The 18,434-nt window shown below is 35.7% G+C and overlaps 2 protein-coding genes across 6 annotated transcripts; one reads left to right on the top strand and one right to left on the bottom strand.

The window, feature by feature from the left end:
• Positions 1-5,261: 5,261 nt before the first annotated feature.
• LOC140991689 (uncharacterized) lies at positions 5,262-8,410 on the bottom strand. 5 transcript variants are annotated; one of them, XM_073461794.1, is made up of 6 exons: positions 8,369-8,410; positions 6,691-6,793; positions 6,427-6,567; positions 6,162-6,329; positions 5,859-5,956; positions 5,262-5,530 (listed from the first exon to the last, which is right to left on the bottom strand). In XM_073461794.1, exons 1-6 carry the CDS (start codon positions 8,371-8,373, stop codon positions 5,521-5,523), a joined length of 525 nt encoding a protein of 174 aa, XP_073317895.1. In that variant the 5' UTR covers positions 8,374-8,410; the 3' UTR covers positions 5,262-5,520. The 5 variants fall into 5 exon arrangements, with proteins under 5 accessions (XP_073317895.1, XP_073317892.1, XP_073317891.1 ...); XM_073461791.1 differs by having other exon boundaries at positions 5,262-5,547; XM_073461790.1 differs by having other exon boundaries at positions 5,859-5,951; positions 6,160-6,329.
• Positions 8,411-12,643: 4,233 nt separating this feature from the next.
• On the top strand, positions 12,644-15,029 carry LOC140991128 (protein NRT1/ PTR FAMILY 2.8-like). The gene is made up of 3 exons (XM_073461076.1): positions 12,644-12,881; positions 12,963-13,180; positions 13,342-15,029. The coding sequence occupies exons 1-3, from the start codon at positions 12,776-12,778 to the stop codon at positions 14,836-14,838; spliced, it is 1,821 nt and encodes a 606-aa protein (XP_073317177.1). The 5' UTR covers positions 12,644-12,775; the 3' UTR covers positions 14,839-15,029.
• The last annotated feature ends 3,405 nt before the right edge of the window (positions 15,030-18,434 follow it).

Consider the following 18,434-nt stretch of genomic DNA (forward strand, 5'->3'; position numbering starts at 1 on the left):
TGAAGTAAGTGTTGGCTACATTATCGGTGACAACCACAAACTTCGTGCCCAACAAGTAATGTCGCCAAGCTTCCAAACAATGCACTACCGCAGTCATTTCCTTCTCATGGACAGAATATCTCGACTCCGCCTCTTTGAACTTTCGACTTTCAAAAGCAATAGGATGTCTTTCTTGCATCAGTACACCCCCAAGAGCAAAATCAGATGCATCGGTGTACACTTCGAACAATTTATCAAACTCAGGAAGCTTCAATACCGGCTCCGAGCTTACAGCAAGTTTTAGTTTGTCGAACGCATCATTACACTGCACCGACCACACATACTTCCTATCCTTTTTCAATAGATCAGTCAAAGGACCCACAATTCGAGAATACCCTTTTATGAAGCGTCGATAATAATTGGCCAACCCCAAGAACGACCTCAATTCCGTTACCTTCGATGGGATAGTCCAATCCATTATTGCCTTTATTTTTGCACCATCCATTCGAATACTTCCTTGGCTTACAATGTGCCCAAGGAAAGTGATCTCACCCTTGCAAAACTCACATTTTTCTTTTTTTACATAGAGTCGATATTCCCTAAGCCGAGAGAATACCGATCTCAAATGTCTAATGTGATTACCCAACGAATCACTATACACCACTATATCATCCAAATACACCACCACAAACCGATCCAAGAATTCCAACAGCACATCATTCATCAAGTTACAAAAGGTAGCAGGCGCATTTGTTAAACCAAACGGCATAACATGAAATTCATATGATCCATACCTTGTCACGCAAGTGGTTTTTGCTTCATCGCCTTCAGCAGTCCGAACCTGCCCGTAACCCGACCTTAGATCGATCTTAGTAAAGTACCTTGCGTTTGAGAGTTTGTCAAAAAAATCAAGAGCATTTGGAATAGGATACTTGTTTTTAATTGTAACCTTATTCAAAGCCCTATAATCCACACACATCCACAGAGATCCGTCCTGCTTCTTTTGGAATAACACCGGCGATCCAAAAGGAGCTTTAGATGGTTGAATCAACCCCGCTTCTAGCAACTCACCCAATTGTTTCCTCAATTCGGCCAACTCCATTGGGGACATTCGGTAAGGAGCTTTCGCAGGCACAATTGCACCTGGTTCTAGTTCAATCTTATGATCCACAGCCCTCCTTGGAGGTAGCATTTTGGGTAATTCGGGTGGCATCACATCAACAAACTCATCAAGCAACTCTGCCACAACATCAGGTACTTCTTGGAAGATATTTGGCTTTATTTCAACAAGTGCAACAAGATATGTGCACTCACCATGCTTTAATCCCCTTTCGATTTGCATGGCCAAAAGCAACCCTGATTTCATATCCCGCAGCTTAGACACATCGTAGACGCCTTGAACAAATGATGGACAACGTTCATCGGCAATCAACAAACCGCCCAGATGAGGCATGACAGCAACATGCGCCGCAACTAGGAAATCATTTCCAAGGATAATGTCGAAATCATCAAGGGGGACAGCCATTAATTCACACTGCCTGGACCAACAACCAACTTCGAGCTTCACGTTGGCCACACCCTTGATAGGTTTTGCTTCCGAATTCATGGCTTTGATGTGACTTGCCTGTGGAGACAAATCCAAGCCTAATCTTTGTACTTCCCGATCAGCAACAAAGTTGTGAGTGGCACCAGTATCAACCATTGCCATCACTTTCTTGCCATTGATGAGAACGCCTATATACATCAAGCCTTTATGATTAGTTGACTTGTCTGTATGCAACGCTCCTAACAATTGCAAAGGATTGACCAGTGAAGGCCCTTCCTTGTCCCTTTCGTGATCCTGTTCCGCTACCAACGCCGTCAATTTTCCCCTCTTTGGGCAATCACGCAGTCTGTTATCTCCATTACAAATGAAGCATCCCCTTTTAAACGATCGGTCACAGCAATTTCTTTTGTTTCTTTGGCCATAGTTTCACCATCTTTCCGATTCACAAATTTTTCTTTTTGAATTTTTCAGATTTCACAAACTTGGCCTTTCCCTTATCCTTGCTCACGTTTTTCTTTGGGTCTAAATTTGATGCACCGATTGTTTTAAAATAAACTAATCGATCAGCAGCAGCAATGGCCGAAGACAAATCCTTGACCCCTTGTCGTCTTAGTTCTGTTTGGGCCCAAGGTTGCATTCCTGCCAAAAAATTGAACAGTTTGTCCTCCTCTGACATATCACGAACGTCCAACATCAAGGAACTAAATTCCTTTACATACTCCCTCGTGGTACCAGTATGTTTCAACTTCCGCAACGCTTCCTTTGCAAGCCATGATGTATTGCAAGGAAGAAATTGTTCCTTCAATTCCTTTTTCAGAGAATCCCAAGTGCTAATCTTTTCTCTGTTGGCACTTGCATCATCTGATAAGCGAGCACGCCACCAAAGTTTGGCATCGCCACTCAAATACATACTCGTTATAGAGACTTTTTCCTCCTCCTGAATTTTGGCCGCACTGAAATAAGTTTCCATATCCCACAAGAAATTTTCGAGTTCTTTGGCACTGCGGGTTCCTGAAAATGACTTTGGTTCAGGAACTTTGAACTTTGATGCAGCACTTGAACTTGCAACAGAACTCGACCCAATGGCCTTCTTTAACAAGTTCAATTCAACATCAAATGCATCCAATCTCGACTCGACATCTTCTGCGGAAGACACGATCCTCCTTTCCACAAATTCAGATAGATCGGCCACTGAAATTTGCATCGTCTGATTGGATCTGTTCAAACCCTCAATTTGAACAAACAGTGCATCAGATGGCTCTTCTGGTGCACCGATCAAGCCTTCAATACGATGCAGCCTTGTCTTCAATTCGAGAATGCGATCCCTCATGTTGGAAGCATTCGAAGATTCTGCTATCTTCTAATAAACCAACGATCAAGAGAACCCAAAAACGAGGCTCTGATACCAACTGTCACAAGGGCTAAGCAACGCAGCGGATTATTGCTAACTTTTTCAACCCTTGTGCGAGTAGACTTGCACACTCAAGCCTATCACCCTCTCACGTTTGATCACACAAGTGTATGATTATATTTTCTGAATATAACTCACGTAAGCCAAGCAAGCAAGAATAATAACAATGGCAAACGAGATTACTAGGCAAATCTGCCCAACCTTGCACTAACACAATAGTTCACAATACAAGGAAACAATCTGCCAATGGCTTGCACACAAAAAGGCTTCACACTCGTGTATCCCAAAGCCTTGTGCAACTCATGGCCTATATAAACGAAATACAAGGCAATAATATCAGATAAACTCGAGTAACTGCCCTTGGAACCGCCACCTGTCCAGCCCAACTGCTCTGTTTGGATAAGAACAAGCCTAACTGCTGTCAGATTGCATGCTTGTCTTCCTGCCACTTGTCCTAGACGTTGGCCAAGTGTCCAAAACGTCCACACAACTGCCCAAACATCAGATTCAAGGCTTACACGTGTCCAAGTCATTTAACCAACTCGAGTTGACTTGCTTGCACAGCCAAGTCCAAGTATTCCAACACTTAGCTGCCTCTAGCACACCCTCCCAAATGTGCTAGTCGTTTATACACTTAGCCGATCCGGTCCAACCGATGCCGCATGCACTCGGCAACATGCCACAATGCTCCGCACAAACATCATGGCTTAAAGACTCAGTAAATCACGGATGTAACAGACCTCATACATTCGTGATATACATCATACAACACATAAATACTTAATTTGTACCAATATCTAATAGATTTTGTGAACATATATTACTTTTTTTGTTTACCAGCTCTATCAACTTTCTCTTTTTAATTACGATATTAGAATTCTAATTTTACATTTTATTTTCCCCAATGTTGGCCTTTTAAACATGTGCTAGTCTTTTATCTTTCACAAAAAATATAGTTTAATTATGTATTCAAAATACATTAATTTGAGTGAAAAATATTAAAAATCCGACTTTTACGGAATCAAATGAAAATGAATACCAATGTTGATCGTAAATTCTTATATTCTAAGAAAATGTGACGCTAAACTAAAAAAACTTGAAAAATAAACTCTCATATGTACATACAAATCAGTAGGGATTTACAAAACATAGAAATATACAAATAAAGTTTCTGAAATATAATAAACACGCTAAATGCTAAATAAAACTGGAATATTGAGACAAAATCTACTAGAAATATTTGTAGAGAGTTTGCAGAATGTTGACTTGATTATTTCCTTTTGTTTAGTTTCTGGTAGAATTTTTCCCCATTATCATAATTGGACTGTACTTTATGAGAAGAAGAGTTTAGAAAACCTTACACGTTTGGATCTCTGGACTTTTTTAAAAAGTACTACCATACATACACGCAAATTTTAACATCACATTTTTGTTGTAATAATAATAAAGAATAATACACGTTAATATATAATAACCCAGAAAAAGTTTAGCGAACACAATATTCTCTCTGATAATCTTTAATATTCTCTTTGATTTTCTATTAATGACAAAATCAATTGCTGTTAAAAATTATGTTATTTTATTTATATTTTTACTTAAAATAATAAAAATATAAGTAAAGAAATGAAGCAAGATTTGTACTCGTGTAAATTAACCAGTCAGTAGGTGCCAAAAATATTGAAAGGAAGAGTGACACAATAAAAATAAATTCATAAATATAAATAAGTGAAAGTTAATTATTGAATAGTAAAGCCCGCCCGAAGCTACTATAAAAAAAAAACATATAAATAAAAATTGATCATTTGAAATTTCAATCATTACTTAGATTTTAGGTCTTTTTTTCTTTGGTGCTCATTTTGTATGGACTTTTAGTTCAACATTTCTATTCGTTATTGACAAGATCGATCGGTGCGTTTTGTTTGGGCATGCATCACAAAATCCAATTAATTCCCTTCCAATCCAAATCTGACTACAAGTCAAGATATTGTCCCATCTTTATTTGTTGATCCAAGATAGGTTAGTTAATGAATTAAAAAACGTGCAAATAATAATAATAATAATAAATTATTAACTAATATAGATACATCAAAAGTTTGACACCAGCAAGTGATGAAACCCAATAGTACAGGGGGGTCAATAATCAATCAACAAAATTGGGTAAAATATACCAAAAATACAAGAACTCGTCTATTTCCAAACCCATGTGCCTTCACAATAATTTCTCGAAAGAATCTAACTCCAATATCATCCCCGGGGGACTCAAAACTCTACCGTAGAGCCTAGTTTTCGCACCAAGTATACTCATTGAACCGTGGTGCCAAGAGGTAATAAAGTTAATATTTTAGTTTAGTCCACAAAACACATACATAGACCATTCAAGTGGGATCTATCACCATAAACATCTACTACATATAGATTTGGATCATATTCCTTTTGAAACTTCCAAACACATTAGAAACCTAACGCAATAACATTAACTATAACATATACAACTCCAGATAATATAATTATTTTGCACTAGGCTGGCGGTTTCTTACCAGTAATTAAGCTCTCTCCAGAATCAGCTGTCGCGACATCTCAAAGATCATTTTTTGCTGCAACAAATAAATATCTGTAAGAAAATTACTTTCTATGCATGAAATCATACAACAGATCTAATCGAGTACATCATATGATCATACAAAAAAGACAACTTATAGAAGAAAAGAAATGTTCATGAAACATCAACATTGTGTTACTGAGGGAAGGAATCACAAAAGCAGAACCGGCAGCACTGTCAACAACAAACACTGTCCTCGAAACAAAATTTGGAAAAAGATAACATAAGGTTTATCAGGTCCTACGACCATCTTAAAGCAACAACATAAATAAAAATAAAAAAAGCACGTAACAAAATTTACAAGTTTTCTGGAAATATCATACCGTTTGCGAGGGGCGCAATCTTCACTTTCACATGCTCGTTCTGAACTGACGTAATCATCGTCACAGGACAGAAGTGTAATTTCATCATCATCATCATCCTAAGAAAACAACATAAACCAACTCCTAAACTTCTTAGATTAAAGAAAGACCAAGAAAAATTTACCTTTTGGTGATAAAAACATATTCCGTGTTGGCAGTTACATTCTTAGAATCTACTCTAAAATTCAAAACTTGTTCGTCATTTTGAACTACGCAGAAATACAAGAAAAACTAACAAGGTAAACAGAGTGAAGAAGATGGTACCTTTATCTCACAAAACAACGCCTCTTTTTTCCCATACGCCGCATGAACAACACCTCGAAAAACAAGGCTATGCTTAATTCCATCTTCCTGTGCCCTAAAAGTCAACCCGTAATATCCACAACCACCATGGTTGATCTTGCAAACCTTCAAGAGCTTGAAACTGTTCGACTGTAACAAAACAGAAAAATGAAGAACAAAATATTTTTTAGAACCAAAAAATAAAAAAAAAACCAGGGCTGTAAATACATTAAATAGCTTGTCCAACCTTGGCGTCATTGAACAATTTCAAAGCTAATTCCGACAGATATCTCAGATCAACTATTTTGTCCGCGTTCACAATTGTGACTAGTCCACCGTACAGCTTAGGCTTACCAGGCTTCCGTGGTTCATTACATAAGTCACATATCTGTCAACATTCATTTTTGAATATGAAACATTCACCCAATATGTCAAATGTCTCCAATTTTGAGATTCTTTTCCTACTGGGTAAAATCTATATGACCCAAAACGAAAGGAACAGATTTCATACTCTACGGTAATCATCCAACGACATCTCGTCCTCTTCATCAGAGTCGTCCGCAAATACAGGAGACAACTTCGAACCATAGCGATCATGGATCCACCGTTTTTTGCTAAACGTTTTATATTAACTCCGAATCAGAAGAAAATACAATACAATAAAACAAAGAAATCCAAACCCAGCCTAAAAAACATCCTAATCCTCGGTTTACAAACTCGAAAAATCATCCAAAACAATGTGTAGAAAACGGATTTCAAACTTTTTATCCTTTAATTTCCCAACAACAACAACAAAAAACAGAGAAGTAAACAAATGAGTACCTCATTTTTGCTTGTACACAGAGAAGTAAACAGAGAAGTAAACAAATGAGTACCTCATCGGTGCTCACATAGGTGTGCACGGTAGGTGTGCAGGATATCAAAATTATATATATATATACATAATATTTTAAAAAATAATATATTATGAGATCATTTAAATACAAAAAAATTCTATTTATTATGCACCGTCTACATACCATATATATACTAAATTATTATGTGTGAGACCCTTGGAGTAACTACCTTAGAGGACATTGAAATATTTAATTCCATAATTATCTTTCTTACCATACTAAAAACCTACTTAAGTCACTCCATATTTTACGTAGAAAAAAGTCTAAACAAAATTTCCCTTTTAAATCGAACAGCTCTTCTAAATTGAAAATAATTTCGTGTTAATTGTTTAGTATTATTTGATCAAGTTAAAAATAATAATAACAAATGCAANATTTATATTATTTAAATATGAGAATGAGTTAATATTAGTGTAGTTAAGAGTGATAGAATTATAATTTATTTTATTACATTTGTTAACAAAAATTATAAGTGTTTTAGTATAAAATAGTGTATAATTACGCTATAACTTTGATATCATTAATATAATCTATAATATTGTAATTATGTTTATGTTAATACAAAGTAATATAAGAATTATTAATTCTAATCAATATATTTTTATTCAATGCTATATTTTGAATTAATTTACTTAAAACTTTTATTTAAGTAATTAAATTAAGTTTTAAAGTTAAATTTTATAACGTGCTTATGTAGAAAACTAATTTAAAAAATATAACTCAATATTGTAAATTTGAATTTTTTTCTTTTTATTATGTTCTATTTTTTAAAAAAAAATTATTGATACTCTTAAGTGTTAAAATTATTAATATAAGAAAATAATATAAATAAAAATTATAATTACATATGTTTAAAATTTTAAATTTTTAATATAATACATAACATTTTTTTATTATTATAAAGACAAACATCGGTATTATTAAATATATTTTCTAATTAAATTGATTCGACAATATATATTTTAATAATAATAATAATAATTTTGTGTCACGATACACAAAATTGATCTACACTGACTAATATCATATTATTTCAAAATTATACAAAATTGAAAATGTAGGATACATTTTCTCTAGATATTATACCGTTTGCAAGAATCGAAAAACAAGGCTCTCCTCATCTTCCTGTGTCTTAAAAGTCAACCATTCAAACCCAGCCAAAAAAATATCCTAATCCTCAGTTAACAAACTCGAAAAATCATCCAAAACAATGTGTAGAAAACGGATTTCAACTTTTTTATCCTTTAATTTCCCAACAACAAAAAAAAAGAAGAGAAGTAAACAAGTGAGTACTTCATTTTTGCTTGTACAGAGAGACTGTAGGCGACGAGAGGCTTTAAGAACATTAGGAATGTTTGAAGGAATAGAGAATTTATATTTCGGTAAAATTAAATTATTTTTAAAATATATTTCGTTAGGCCAAATCTTCTTATATAAATTACTATNTTTGTTAGACTTAATTTAATTGTGGTGATGAGAGTCAAAACCAGTAGGTTGCGATAGCTAAAACCAGAAGACTATATAAAAGCAGAAGCTCTCGTATCGGGTTAACAAAAGTAGTACTCTTCGAGTACTTATCAGCTTAGATAAACCAGAAGCAAAACGTAGCTTTTAAATAGCAGAACTTAGCTTAAACAGAAGTAACTTAACGTCTTTTGTTTGAATCGAACCCGTGACCTTGATTCTGATACCAATTGTAGGACCGAGCGCTTGCCGCTTTACCAAAAGCTCTAGCTGGTGGTAATGGTGCAACTCAAATCTTTTAAACCGCACAGCAGCTCAAGCACCACGGATCACTTCTGACTTCAAGGTGGACGGGAGTCGATTCTTGTTCAAAATCATGAAGGATATGGTTATGAGGAAGGGTACTGGTTTTGTTGTTCAGATCAGCATGATGTTGAAAGATGCTGGTTTTCGTCACACTTCTGAAAAGGATTTTTCTTATGTGACTATTGCCGATACCGACAATGTTCTTGCTTTGAGGCCAAAGCCAACTGTGGCCGAGTTTGTGGCTCAGAAGAAAGAGATTGGTGATGCGCAGACTGAGGCTCAAGTGCCTCAAAAGAAAATCAAGAGGAAAAGAGTGGTTGTCTTAACTGATTCAGATAAGACAGTATCTGAGGAGTCTGCTGCTCCATCCGAAGCATCACCCCCTGCCACCCCCAACAAGAAGAAGGCTCGCACAGTTCTCCGCATCAAGAAAACAACAGTTGTTGCTGATTTAGACATTGTCCCGTTGAGACAAGTGTTTCCTAAAGCTACTTCATCTCAAACAGCTACTTCTACTGCCACCACCTCATCTTCGGTTCCGACTTTCAGACCCACTTCTGGAGTCGTTATTAGAGAATCTACTGCAGGGTCTTCTGCATCCAAACCTGTGCTGCCTGCATCTTCATAAGATAAGGGCAAGGGAAAACTTATTGAAGAACCGAGACCTCATGGTGCCAAGTCATCCGTTAACACTGCTATTGATCTTTACATGGAGGAGATTAAAACATCTGCCAGTGAGGGCATTCTATTTTTTGATTATTGGCTGAAGGTTCGAGTTTTCCACCCCATCATTCATTTGAAAACACCAGGTGTTTATGCTAAAATGGTGAATAATGAAAAGAAGATCTTTGATTCTGCCAAGACCGACAATGTGATTGAAGCGATGAATAAAAGAAATTTCATCCTTGAACAGCTTAAGTGTCGGCAGCTGGATTCCGTTCTGAAGACTTTAAAGTCAAATGTTGATGCTATATGAATCCTACTGCTCCTCAAGACCAAGATGTAATTCTTATTTTGTCTGACCGACTGAATTGATAAATGAGAAACTTCTTGCTCAGGAACGGGATTTTGAAGAGCCTCTGCAATATCAAGTAGGCTTCATCCCAGACTTTACTCAGATTAAGTCAGTTGAGGAAATGACTGTAGCTCCCTCAAAAGCTAAAGTCTCCAGTACTCCTGCATCTCCGAAGCAGCCTACTCAATCATCATCTCTTCTATCGGTTCGTGAATTGGCTTCAGTGCTGCTAAAACATCAAAGTTACAAAGTCGAGAGAAGTGGCTACAATGTTAGTTGCAAAGCCAAAAAGCCTTCCCTCTTTCCTCGATAAACTCATATAAAAATTTTAAAAAGATTTTGAAATCCATTTTAGATACCATTTTGAAACATATTTTAAAATATCAGTTTTCAAATGTTCTTCTTAGAACAACTAACTCTGATAGCAATTGAAGGATCATGTGCTAGTATCTTTGAAGGTACTTCAAACATAATATTCTCCATGAGCTTCAATAGCTCTTGTTCTAAGAATGTATACACCATTTAATTAAATCAAGTTTTGTTTTAAACCAAGCCGAAAATACTTGAAGTAATCCTTCCTTAAGAAAACCGAGCAGTTAAAGCTTTTAGCTTGTGTAAACTGATCAACCGAAATATGGGGAACCAATTGTGGCTTGTATCAGTTCAGTTATGGTAAGAACTGAACTGATCAAAACAGTTTAAAGCAAAGTTAAGCAGCTAATACACAAGATATGTTTTCGAAGACTTCAACTGCTCTTACGTCACCCATTCTACCACCTCGGGTAGTTATCACTAGAAGACTTAAATATATACAAACCTTGTACAAACCCTACTCAGCTTAGGACTTACCATACTGCTTAACTGAACTCCTAGCCTAGACTGAAGGCATCACCTTTCAGCTAACACTTATTTAACATCTGTGTGTCAAAGACTACATACACAAGTTTATTTCTTTGTGCAAGACTATATTTGAGTGGTGGTATGTGTGAATGTGTGAGAACTGATCTCTAAGAACAACCCGAAAGTGTTCTCACACACTGAGGGAAAAGTACTTCTAATCTAAGCTGATAACACGTTGAAGTGTTCCCTCTGGGCTGATTGCTTCTTGTAAGCTGATATGAATTTAGCGTGCACTTTCTTTTCACACACCTGTATTTGGTTGTCTCTGTCTCTTGCTGATGATCTTGGTCTGTATTTATAGCAGCAAGATGACCGTACATCAAGACTCATCAAATATGTTCGTTACATCTGCATCAGTTCTTTGAAATTTGTGTCTCGACTTTACTGACATTCATTCAAGGACGTTTCGTTTTTAAACTTTGATGCAACGTCCATTATTGTACCTTTGATAGTACAGTTACTTTTCCTAGTACGCACAGCTGGATTCCATTATATAAGTTTGTCGTGTTTTGCAAACTGATTGATTCCTAACTGATGTTCTTAACTGGTCAGTTGAACTGGTGCGGTGAAATCAGTTGACTCGTCAGCTGAACTAATTTCATTGATTTAGTTGAACTGGTCAGTTGAGCTCTTCATCAGCTGGCCGGGCTTATGAAGGTCTTCTGCTGAGTAACTTATCAACTGATCAATCAGTGGAACTGTTCTTGATACATCAGTTGGACTGATTCAATTTGATCAGTCAGTTGGTGCTTTCAGTTTGCTTCTCAATAGCTTAAGTTTTGGCTCAATAACTGATCAGTTCCAGTATCTGCGCACTTAAGTAAATACATTAGTAATAAAATAACAAGTTTTGTTAACATCAAAATCAAGATTGCGAACATGAAATGTTCCAACAATTTGACATAAAAATAAAGATAAATTTGAAAAACATAATCAATATATATTTTCCCAATAGATAATATAATTTTTCCTGTAATTTAGAAGGATGTGAAATAATATATAAATTTAAAGTTTTCACTTTCTTTAGTGCAAGAATAATATCTTAATTGCTATCTAATAGGAGAAATTAATATCATGATTGAAATGAATTTATAAAATGGGTTACAATTTTAAATATTAATAGTTTCACATTAATATTGAAATTAAGATAAATCATTAATTGAAAATTAAAATAGTGGATTAACTCAAAAATAGTTAGTATGTTGTCTTTGAAGGTCTAATTTATTATAAAAATAAATCCTTACTATATGTACCATGAGTGAAAAAAATTTAACCAAAAAATGAAAATGGAAAGCCCAATTTTTGTTTCACTAGTAGATAAAATTTTTTAAATATATTTTATTTATTATATCACAAATTTGGTCATGAATATCACCATCTCCCGCAAAGCAATTTCAATATTTATAGAAAATTTCAAAGTAAGGCCTGAAAACTTAGCTGATCCCTTTTGCACAAACACCTCTAATAGCATGATGTAAACATGTCGCTTACAGGAACAAGAAATCATTAATTATCAAGAGTCGTAGAACGACGACGGCATTAATCTAGTGATAAATTGAATATGCCAATATTAAAGATTGAATTCAACACAGAATATGAAAAAGCTAATGATCGCCGTCGACAACCGATAATATTTATCTTGATGACAAAGTTATAGACTGACTATATGTGTTCTAGTTAACAAGATGGAAATATTCGTATATATGAGTGGAATAATGAGTTACAATATAAATTACCACTTTTTTCTCTTTTGGAGATTAAATGTTTTTTTTTGGGTCAAAATTGATGAAATTACCAAATATTGGCATCTCAAGATGTGTGGCATGCAGTTAACCAACCCCTTAAACATTAACTCACATGGATGAAATTACCCACAACTTACTCTCCGAATTTCAAGTTTTTTAATATTAACAAGTCATATGTATTGTTTTCTCCTCCTCCAAAACCAAATAACAAAATGGGAGCAATGAAAAGATATTGAAAACAAAGAAGGAAAAAAAAGAGAAGGGAGAGCAATGGAGATTGGCAGCCATTCTCCCTCTACCCGAAGGACCCTTTCTTCTTCATCTCAATCCCTATCCAAGAAGCCTGGTGGATGGAGAGCCATCAAATACATTCTTGGTAGATAAATCTATTTAAATTTCTATTGATTTTCTTCTTGATCATGAATTTTCCATGTTTTCTGAATTGGATTCTTGAAAGGAAATGAATCGTTCGAGAAGCTGGCGTCGATAAGCCTGGTAGCCAACATTACGTTGTATTTACGTACCAAGTACAATTTGAGCGGGATATTTTTGATAAACACGGTGACGATATGGTCCGGCTCCACGAACCTGTCGTCGATAGCAGGTGCGGTTGTTTCCGATGTGTATCTGGGGCGGTTCCTCACCCTCCTGTTCGGAACCATTTTCACGTTGTTGGTATGGTATCGATCTTCTCAAGACTAGAATTTCTGTAGCAATGATTCATGCAAAAATCGGATGTGTAGTTTTTTTGAGATAAGTAACATAACATAATATATGCTTGTGTAGATAATTTAATCAGCATTTAAATGTGTGTATATATTTTTCTGTTTGGTCAGGGGATGGGAGCTATTACACTAACTGCAGGAATACCTGAACTCAGGCCACCGCCATGCGTCGTTGGGGAATATTCGAAATGCATCGAGCCCGAAAAATGGCAGCTTGCCTTCCTGTTCACTGGCCTCGGGCTTGTGGCATTGGGTGCCGGTGGGATCAGGCCATGTAACATCGCCTTTGGTGCCGATCAGTTCGATACAAAAACCGACAAGGGGCGAGCCCAGCTCGAGAGCTTCTTCAACTGGTGGTACTTTTCGTTCACGATCGCGTTGATCATAGCTCTAACGGGTGTTATCTACGTCCAGACGAATATCAACTGGATGATTGGGTATGCTATCCCCACGGCCTGTCTTGCGATCTCGATCACGACTTTCTTGATGGGAATGCACACGTACATTTACAAAACGCCGCAGGGGACGGTTTTCGTGGACATGGCTAAGGTCATGGCGGCGGCATATCGGAAACGAAAGATTGATTTGAAATCTGGAGATGGGATAGTGTTCTATAATGGTGTATCGGAAGCAGAATCCGATTCGCGTAAAACGATCAAGGCTGATAGATTCAAGTTCCTGGATAAGGCAGCTGTGATAACTGATCCAAGTGAAGTGGATGCACAAAATATGGCCAAAAATGGCTGGAAACTGTGCAGTGTGCAACAAGTTGAGAACTTGAAGTGCTTATTCGGGATCGGTCCCGTCTGGATCTCGGGCGTGGGGTGCTTCGTGGTTATGGATCAGCAAAGCACATTCGGAATCCTCCAATCCATCCAGATGAACAGAATGTTGGGGAAAAGCTTCACAATCCCACCAGCCTGGATGGGGATATCGTCCATGGTAGCCCTTTCGATTTGGATTTTCGTCTACGAGCAAATATATGTCAAAAAATGCAAGAAAATCTTGAAGAAAGCGGACTTGAGAATGACGATGCAGCAAAGGATTACGACCGGGATCATCATGTCCATTCTGTGCATGGTAGTTGCAGGAATCGTCGAGATAAAACGAAAAGAATTGGCTCTAAGACACAACACATTGGATTCACTTCTACATGTAACGGCACTGCTGCCTCAGTTCATACTTTCCGGCCTAACCGAGGCGTTTGCGGCAGTCGCAATAATGGAATTTTTCACAATACAGATGCCGGAGACAATGAGAAGTGTCGCGGGTTCAGTCTTTTTCCTTAGCCTGTCGATTGCAAGCTATCTAAGTTCATTTCTCGTGAATGTGGTGCATTATGTCACAAAAGGCAGAGGAGACAGAGCATGGCTAGGGGGAAATGACCTTAACAAGAATAAGCTTGAGTACTACTATTATTTCATTGCATCTCTAGGTGTTCTCAACTTGTTTTATTTCACATTTCTTGCTAGAAAGTTTGTGCTTTGTGAGGAAGGCGGAAAAGACGCGGCCGGGCCGGGGGAGGATTCTGGGGTTCACAGGGCGGGTGTTTTTCTGGGTTACGAGTTGGATGACCTCGAAAGAAAATCGACCTCGAACAGGACTTGATTCATTTTGTTCTTGCGGTTTGATCCTTGTTATTTTATGTACTAGTTTGTAAAGCAAACTTACATGTCTTATATGGGCTAGAGTTCCCATTGTGTCGTCGGTTGTTTAGAAAGATGAAAATCTTTCTATCCTCATTCATAAGCTGATATGTACGTATATGTATGAAAAGTATACCAACTGATATGATTATTGTGCTATCATTGTGTTGAATANTAATTGTTTTAAAATTCATTAAATACAATTCCTATTGCAGTTAAAAATGTTCTAATACGTCCCTGTCTGGCCCACTTATTCTAAGAGAAAGAAGACAAAAACTTGTGTGAGAGGATCTCACTGGTCGTCTTTTGTGAGACGGATCTCTTATTTTGGTCATCCATGAAAATGCATTATTTTTTATGCTAAGAGTATTACTTTTTATTATGAATATCGGTAGGGTTGACCCGTGTTACAGATAAAGATTCGTGAGACCGTTTCACAAAAGACCTACTCAAGAAAGAAAGATCATGACCAAACCTGATCCATGGTGAATTCTAAATTATGTAATAGGATGGTGTTTAGACTAAAGTGGATATCATTCACTCACTGGACCACATTAGTCTGGCTTTTTGAACGCCCGTATATGCTTCAAAAGCGTGAGGGTGGGCAACATCCTTGGTCCACCTCACATACCACCTTTTTTTTCTTTAATTTATTTTATTTTATTTTTTTGTTTTAAAATTAATTGAAATTTTAAAAGTTGAGACTAAAAAAAATTATATTTTTCTACACATCTCNAAAAATTTAACAATCGAATTTTTTAAATTGTTTTAAAAAAATTTGAACGGCTATGTAACATATATTTTAATTTTAAAAAAAACAAATATTCATCTATACATATTCATCACATTCCACAAATTATTTCATACATCCAAACATTTTATTTTACATCATAAATCATTTTAAAAATCTTCTCTCTATTATTTTCATCATCTTAATTTTATTTTTAATATTATTTCTAAAATCCTATTTTGTTCCGAAATGGATGGAAATAACCGAGGTTTTTTTAGAAATTTCGTGAATTATTCAAAAATTCAGAAAGAAAATGATTATTCCCAAAATTCACAGATTTCACCAAATTATCCACATAACTCATATCCACTAAATTATCTCTATAGCTCATATCCACCAAATTATTCATATCCACCAAATTATTTATCTAATACACATGCAACCAACACAATATCATCCAAAAATTTTTTATCATTTCAACGCAAATTACAATAGCATTTATAGTGCATATCGTAGAGGTCACAGTGATGAGGATATGAAAAATATAGCAAGAAAAATAACGACATCACATTTAATCTCGATCATATGTGGAGAATCATAAAAGACCGTCCAATGTTTACTCTACAGTCCGTTAAATAACTTGTTGACACGAAGAAGGCAAGGACCTCAGGAGCAAGCAAAACCTCATCCAACCAAAATGCGAGTCTACATGTAGACCTAAACAAAGAAGAAACTCGTCCAATGGATCAGAAGGCAAAAAAAAAAAAAAAAAGATAAAACGAAATCGAACATAGAGCGGATGACATTAAACTTGGACAATATGTTTGCAAAGTTTACAGAGTATACAGGCTTGTAAAAAGCTGAAGTTGAAATGAAACAAAAACAACTCGAAGAGATGAAAACAAAAGCTTCCATAGTCAAAATTCAACTAAATGAATACGCAATCCTTTCGAAGGACAATTCGCAAATGACAAATGGAAAACTTAATATCCACGAAAGTCTATGCCAAGAGATTAGAGGAGATGAAATATTTAATTTTCAATTATCGTAATTTTCATTTATTGTAATTTTTATTTCAATTAATGTATCTCTCTGGTCCATTAATGTAGCCGTTGCAAAATAGTCATTGGAATATAGCCGTTTCAAATATGATTGTTGCAAAGTAGCCGTTGAGAAGAAAAAAATATAGACACTTTGTACTCTACAATTATTCATTCTAAGAATATACCATTTGGCAAACACGTTGAATTGAATTTTTTTTGCTTCACAATGTTGCAATATTCCAGTAGTACCAGCTCTAGCTGGACAAGTGAAAACAAAGTCTAAGTTGAAGTTGATGACTAAGATTATGACATGGGGAAAGAGCTCTGTTATTGTTACTTCAACAAAGCCGACAAATAGTTGAAGCATATCAAAGTAATAATGTGATGCGGTGAAGAAGAAAGTTCATCCAAAGAAATCGTGAAGTTGGCCATACAAGGCTCTTCAATGATTATTTCTCCACAAACTTAGTGTATCAAGATCACATATTTTTAAGACGATTTTGCATGCAAAGAGAGTTATTCTTTCACATAGTTAATGCATTTGAGAGTTGTTCATCGTATTTTCAGCAAAAGGACGATGCTGCGAAAAGAAAAAGCTTTTCACTACCACAAAATTGCATGGTTGCAATTCGTCAATTAGCTTATAGAGTCTCGGCTGACCATCTTGAAGAATACCTATGCATGGGTGAACCAACTGTCATCGAGTGTCTTTTCAAGTTCTGTAAATATGTGGTTGAACTATTTCGTGATTGATATTTGAGAAGGACGAATGCTGATGATATTCAACATCTTCTTCAAATGCATGATAAGAGGCATGACTTCCATGGAATGTTGGGCAGCCTAGATTGTATGCACTGAGAATGCAAAAATTGCACAGTTTTTTGGAAAGGCCAGTTTTCAAGAGTCCATGGGTCACCGACAATCATGCTTGAAGTGGTCGCGTCTCAAGTCTTGTTGATATGACATGCATTCTTTGGTGTCTCCGGATCACATAATGATATTAACGTGTTGAACAAATCTCATATATTCAATAATGTCTTGCAATGAAATGCCCTGAAGATTAATTTCATTGTCAACGAAACGCAATATATGAATGAGTATTATCTAACATATGGAATATATCCAAAATGAGCTACTTTCGTGAAGGCTTTTCTTTGTCTAGAGGATTCTATGAGGATGTTGTTTAAGGAAAGACAAGAGACTGCAAGAAAATAAATTGAACGGGCATTTGGGGTGCTCCAAGCTCGATAGAAAATTGTTAGAGTTCCAGCTCATTATTGATACATAAAAAGTTAAAATATATTATGTTAGCACGCATTATTTTACAGATGATTGTTGAAGATGAGAGGGGTCAAATGACAAATTGATATAACGATGAAGGTGACGAACTCGCACAACCCATCCAAGGCTCAAACCGAGGATTTCATGATTATCTCCAAACAAATTCTGAAATATGTGACAGTCAAGTACATCATCAACTTCATGCCGACTTAGTTGAATATAGTTGGTCACAATACAACAACAATCCTTGAATTAATATTCTACAACTTCTCTTTACATTTAATTTATATGTTTTTTTTAATTTTATGCAAGTGTGATTTATTTTTATATGTTGTATTCCTTTATTCAAATATATAATAAAATTTTAATTTTAAATAAATGACACTCATAAAATAAGATAAAATAAGTTTATGTAATAAATATGTTTAAAAATAATTTTATTAATAATAATCATTACATTGTGTAAATAAATTTGAAATTATATTTATTTAATTTAATATAAAA

The sequence above is a fragment of the Primulina huaijiensis genome, chromosome 13 (assembly GCF_012295235.1).
Source record: "Primulina huaijiensis isolate GDHJ02 chromosome 13, ASM1229523v2, whole genome shotgun sequence".
Classification (NCBI taxonomy): domain Eukaryota; kingdom Viridiplantae; phylum Streptophyta; class Magnoliopsida; order Lamiales; family Gesneriaceae; genus Primulina; species Primulina huaijiensis.

Coding starts and splice junctions, on each gene's coding strand:
- LOC140991689 (XM_073461791.1), bottom strand. Junction 6,330..6,426: donor AATTGTTCAATGACGCCAAG/GTTGGACAAGCT, acceptor GTTTTGTTACAG/TCGAACAGTTTCAAGCTCTT. Junction 5,548..5,858: donor GATTGCGCCCCTCGCAAACG/GTATGATATTTC, acceptor ATTTTCTTACAG/ATATTTATTTGTTGCAGCAA.
- LOC140991128 (XM_073461076.1), top strand. CDS start 12,776: ATGGAGATTGGCAGCCATTCTCCCTCTACCCGAAGGACCCTTTCTTCT. Junction 12,882..12,962: donor AGCCATCAAATACATTCTTG/GTAGATAAATCT, acceptor GATTCTTGAAAG/GAAATGAATCGTTCGAGAAG. Junction 13,181..13,341: donor GAACCATTTTCACGTTGTTG/GTATGGTATCGA, acceptor CTGTTTGGTCAG/GGGATGGGAGCTATTACACT.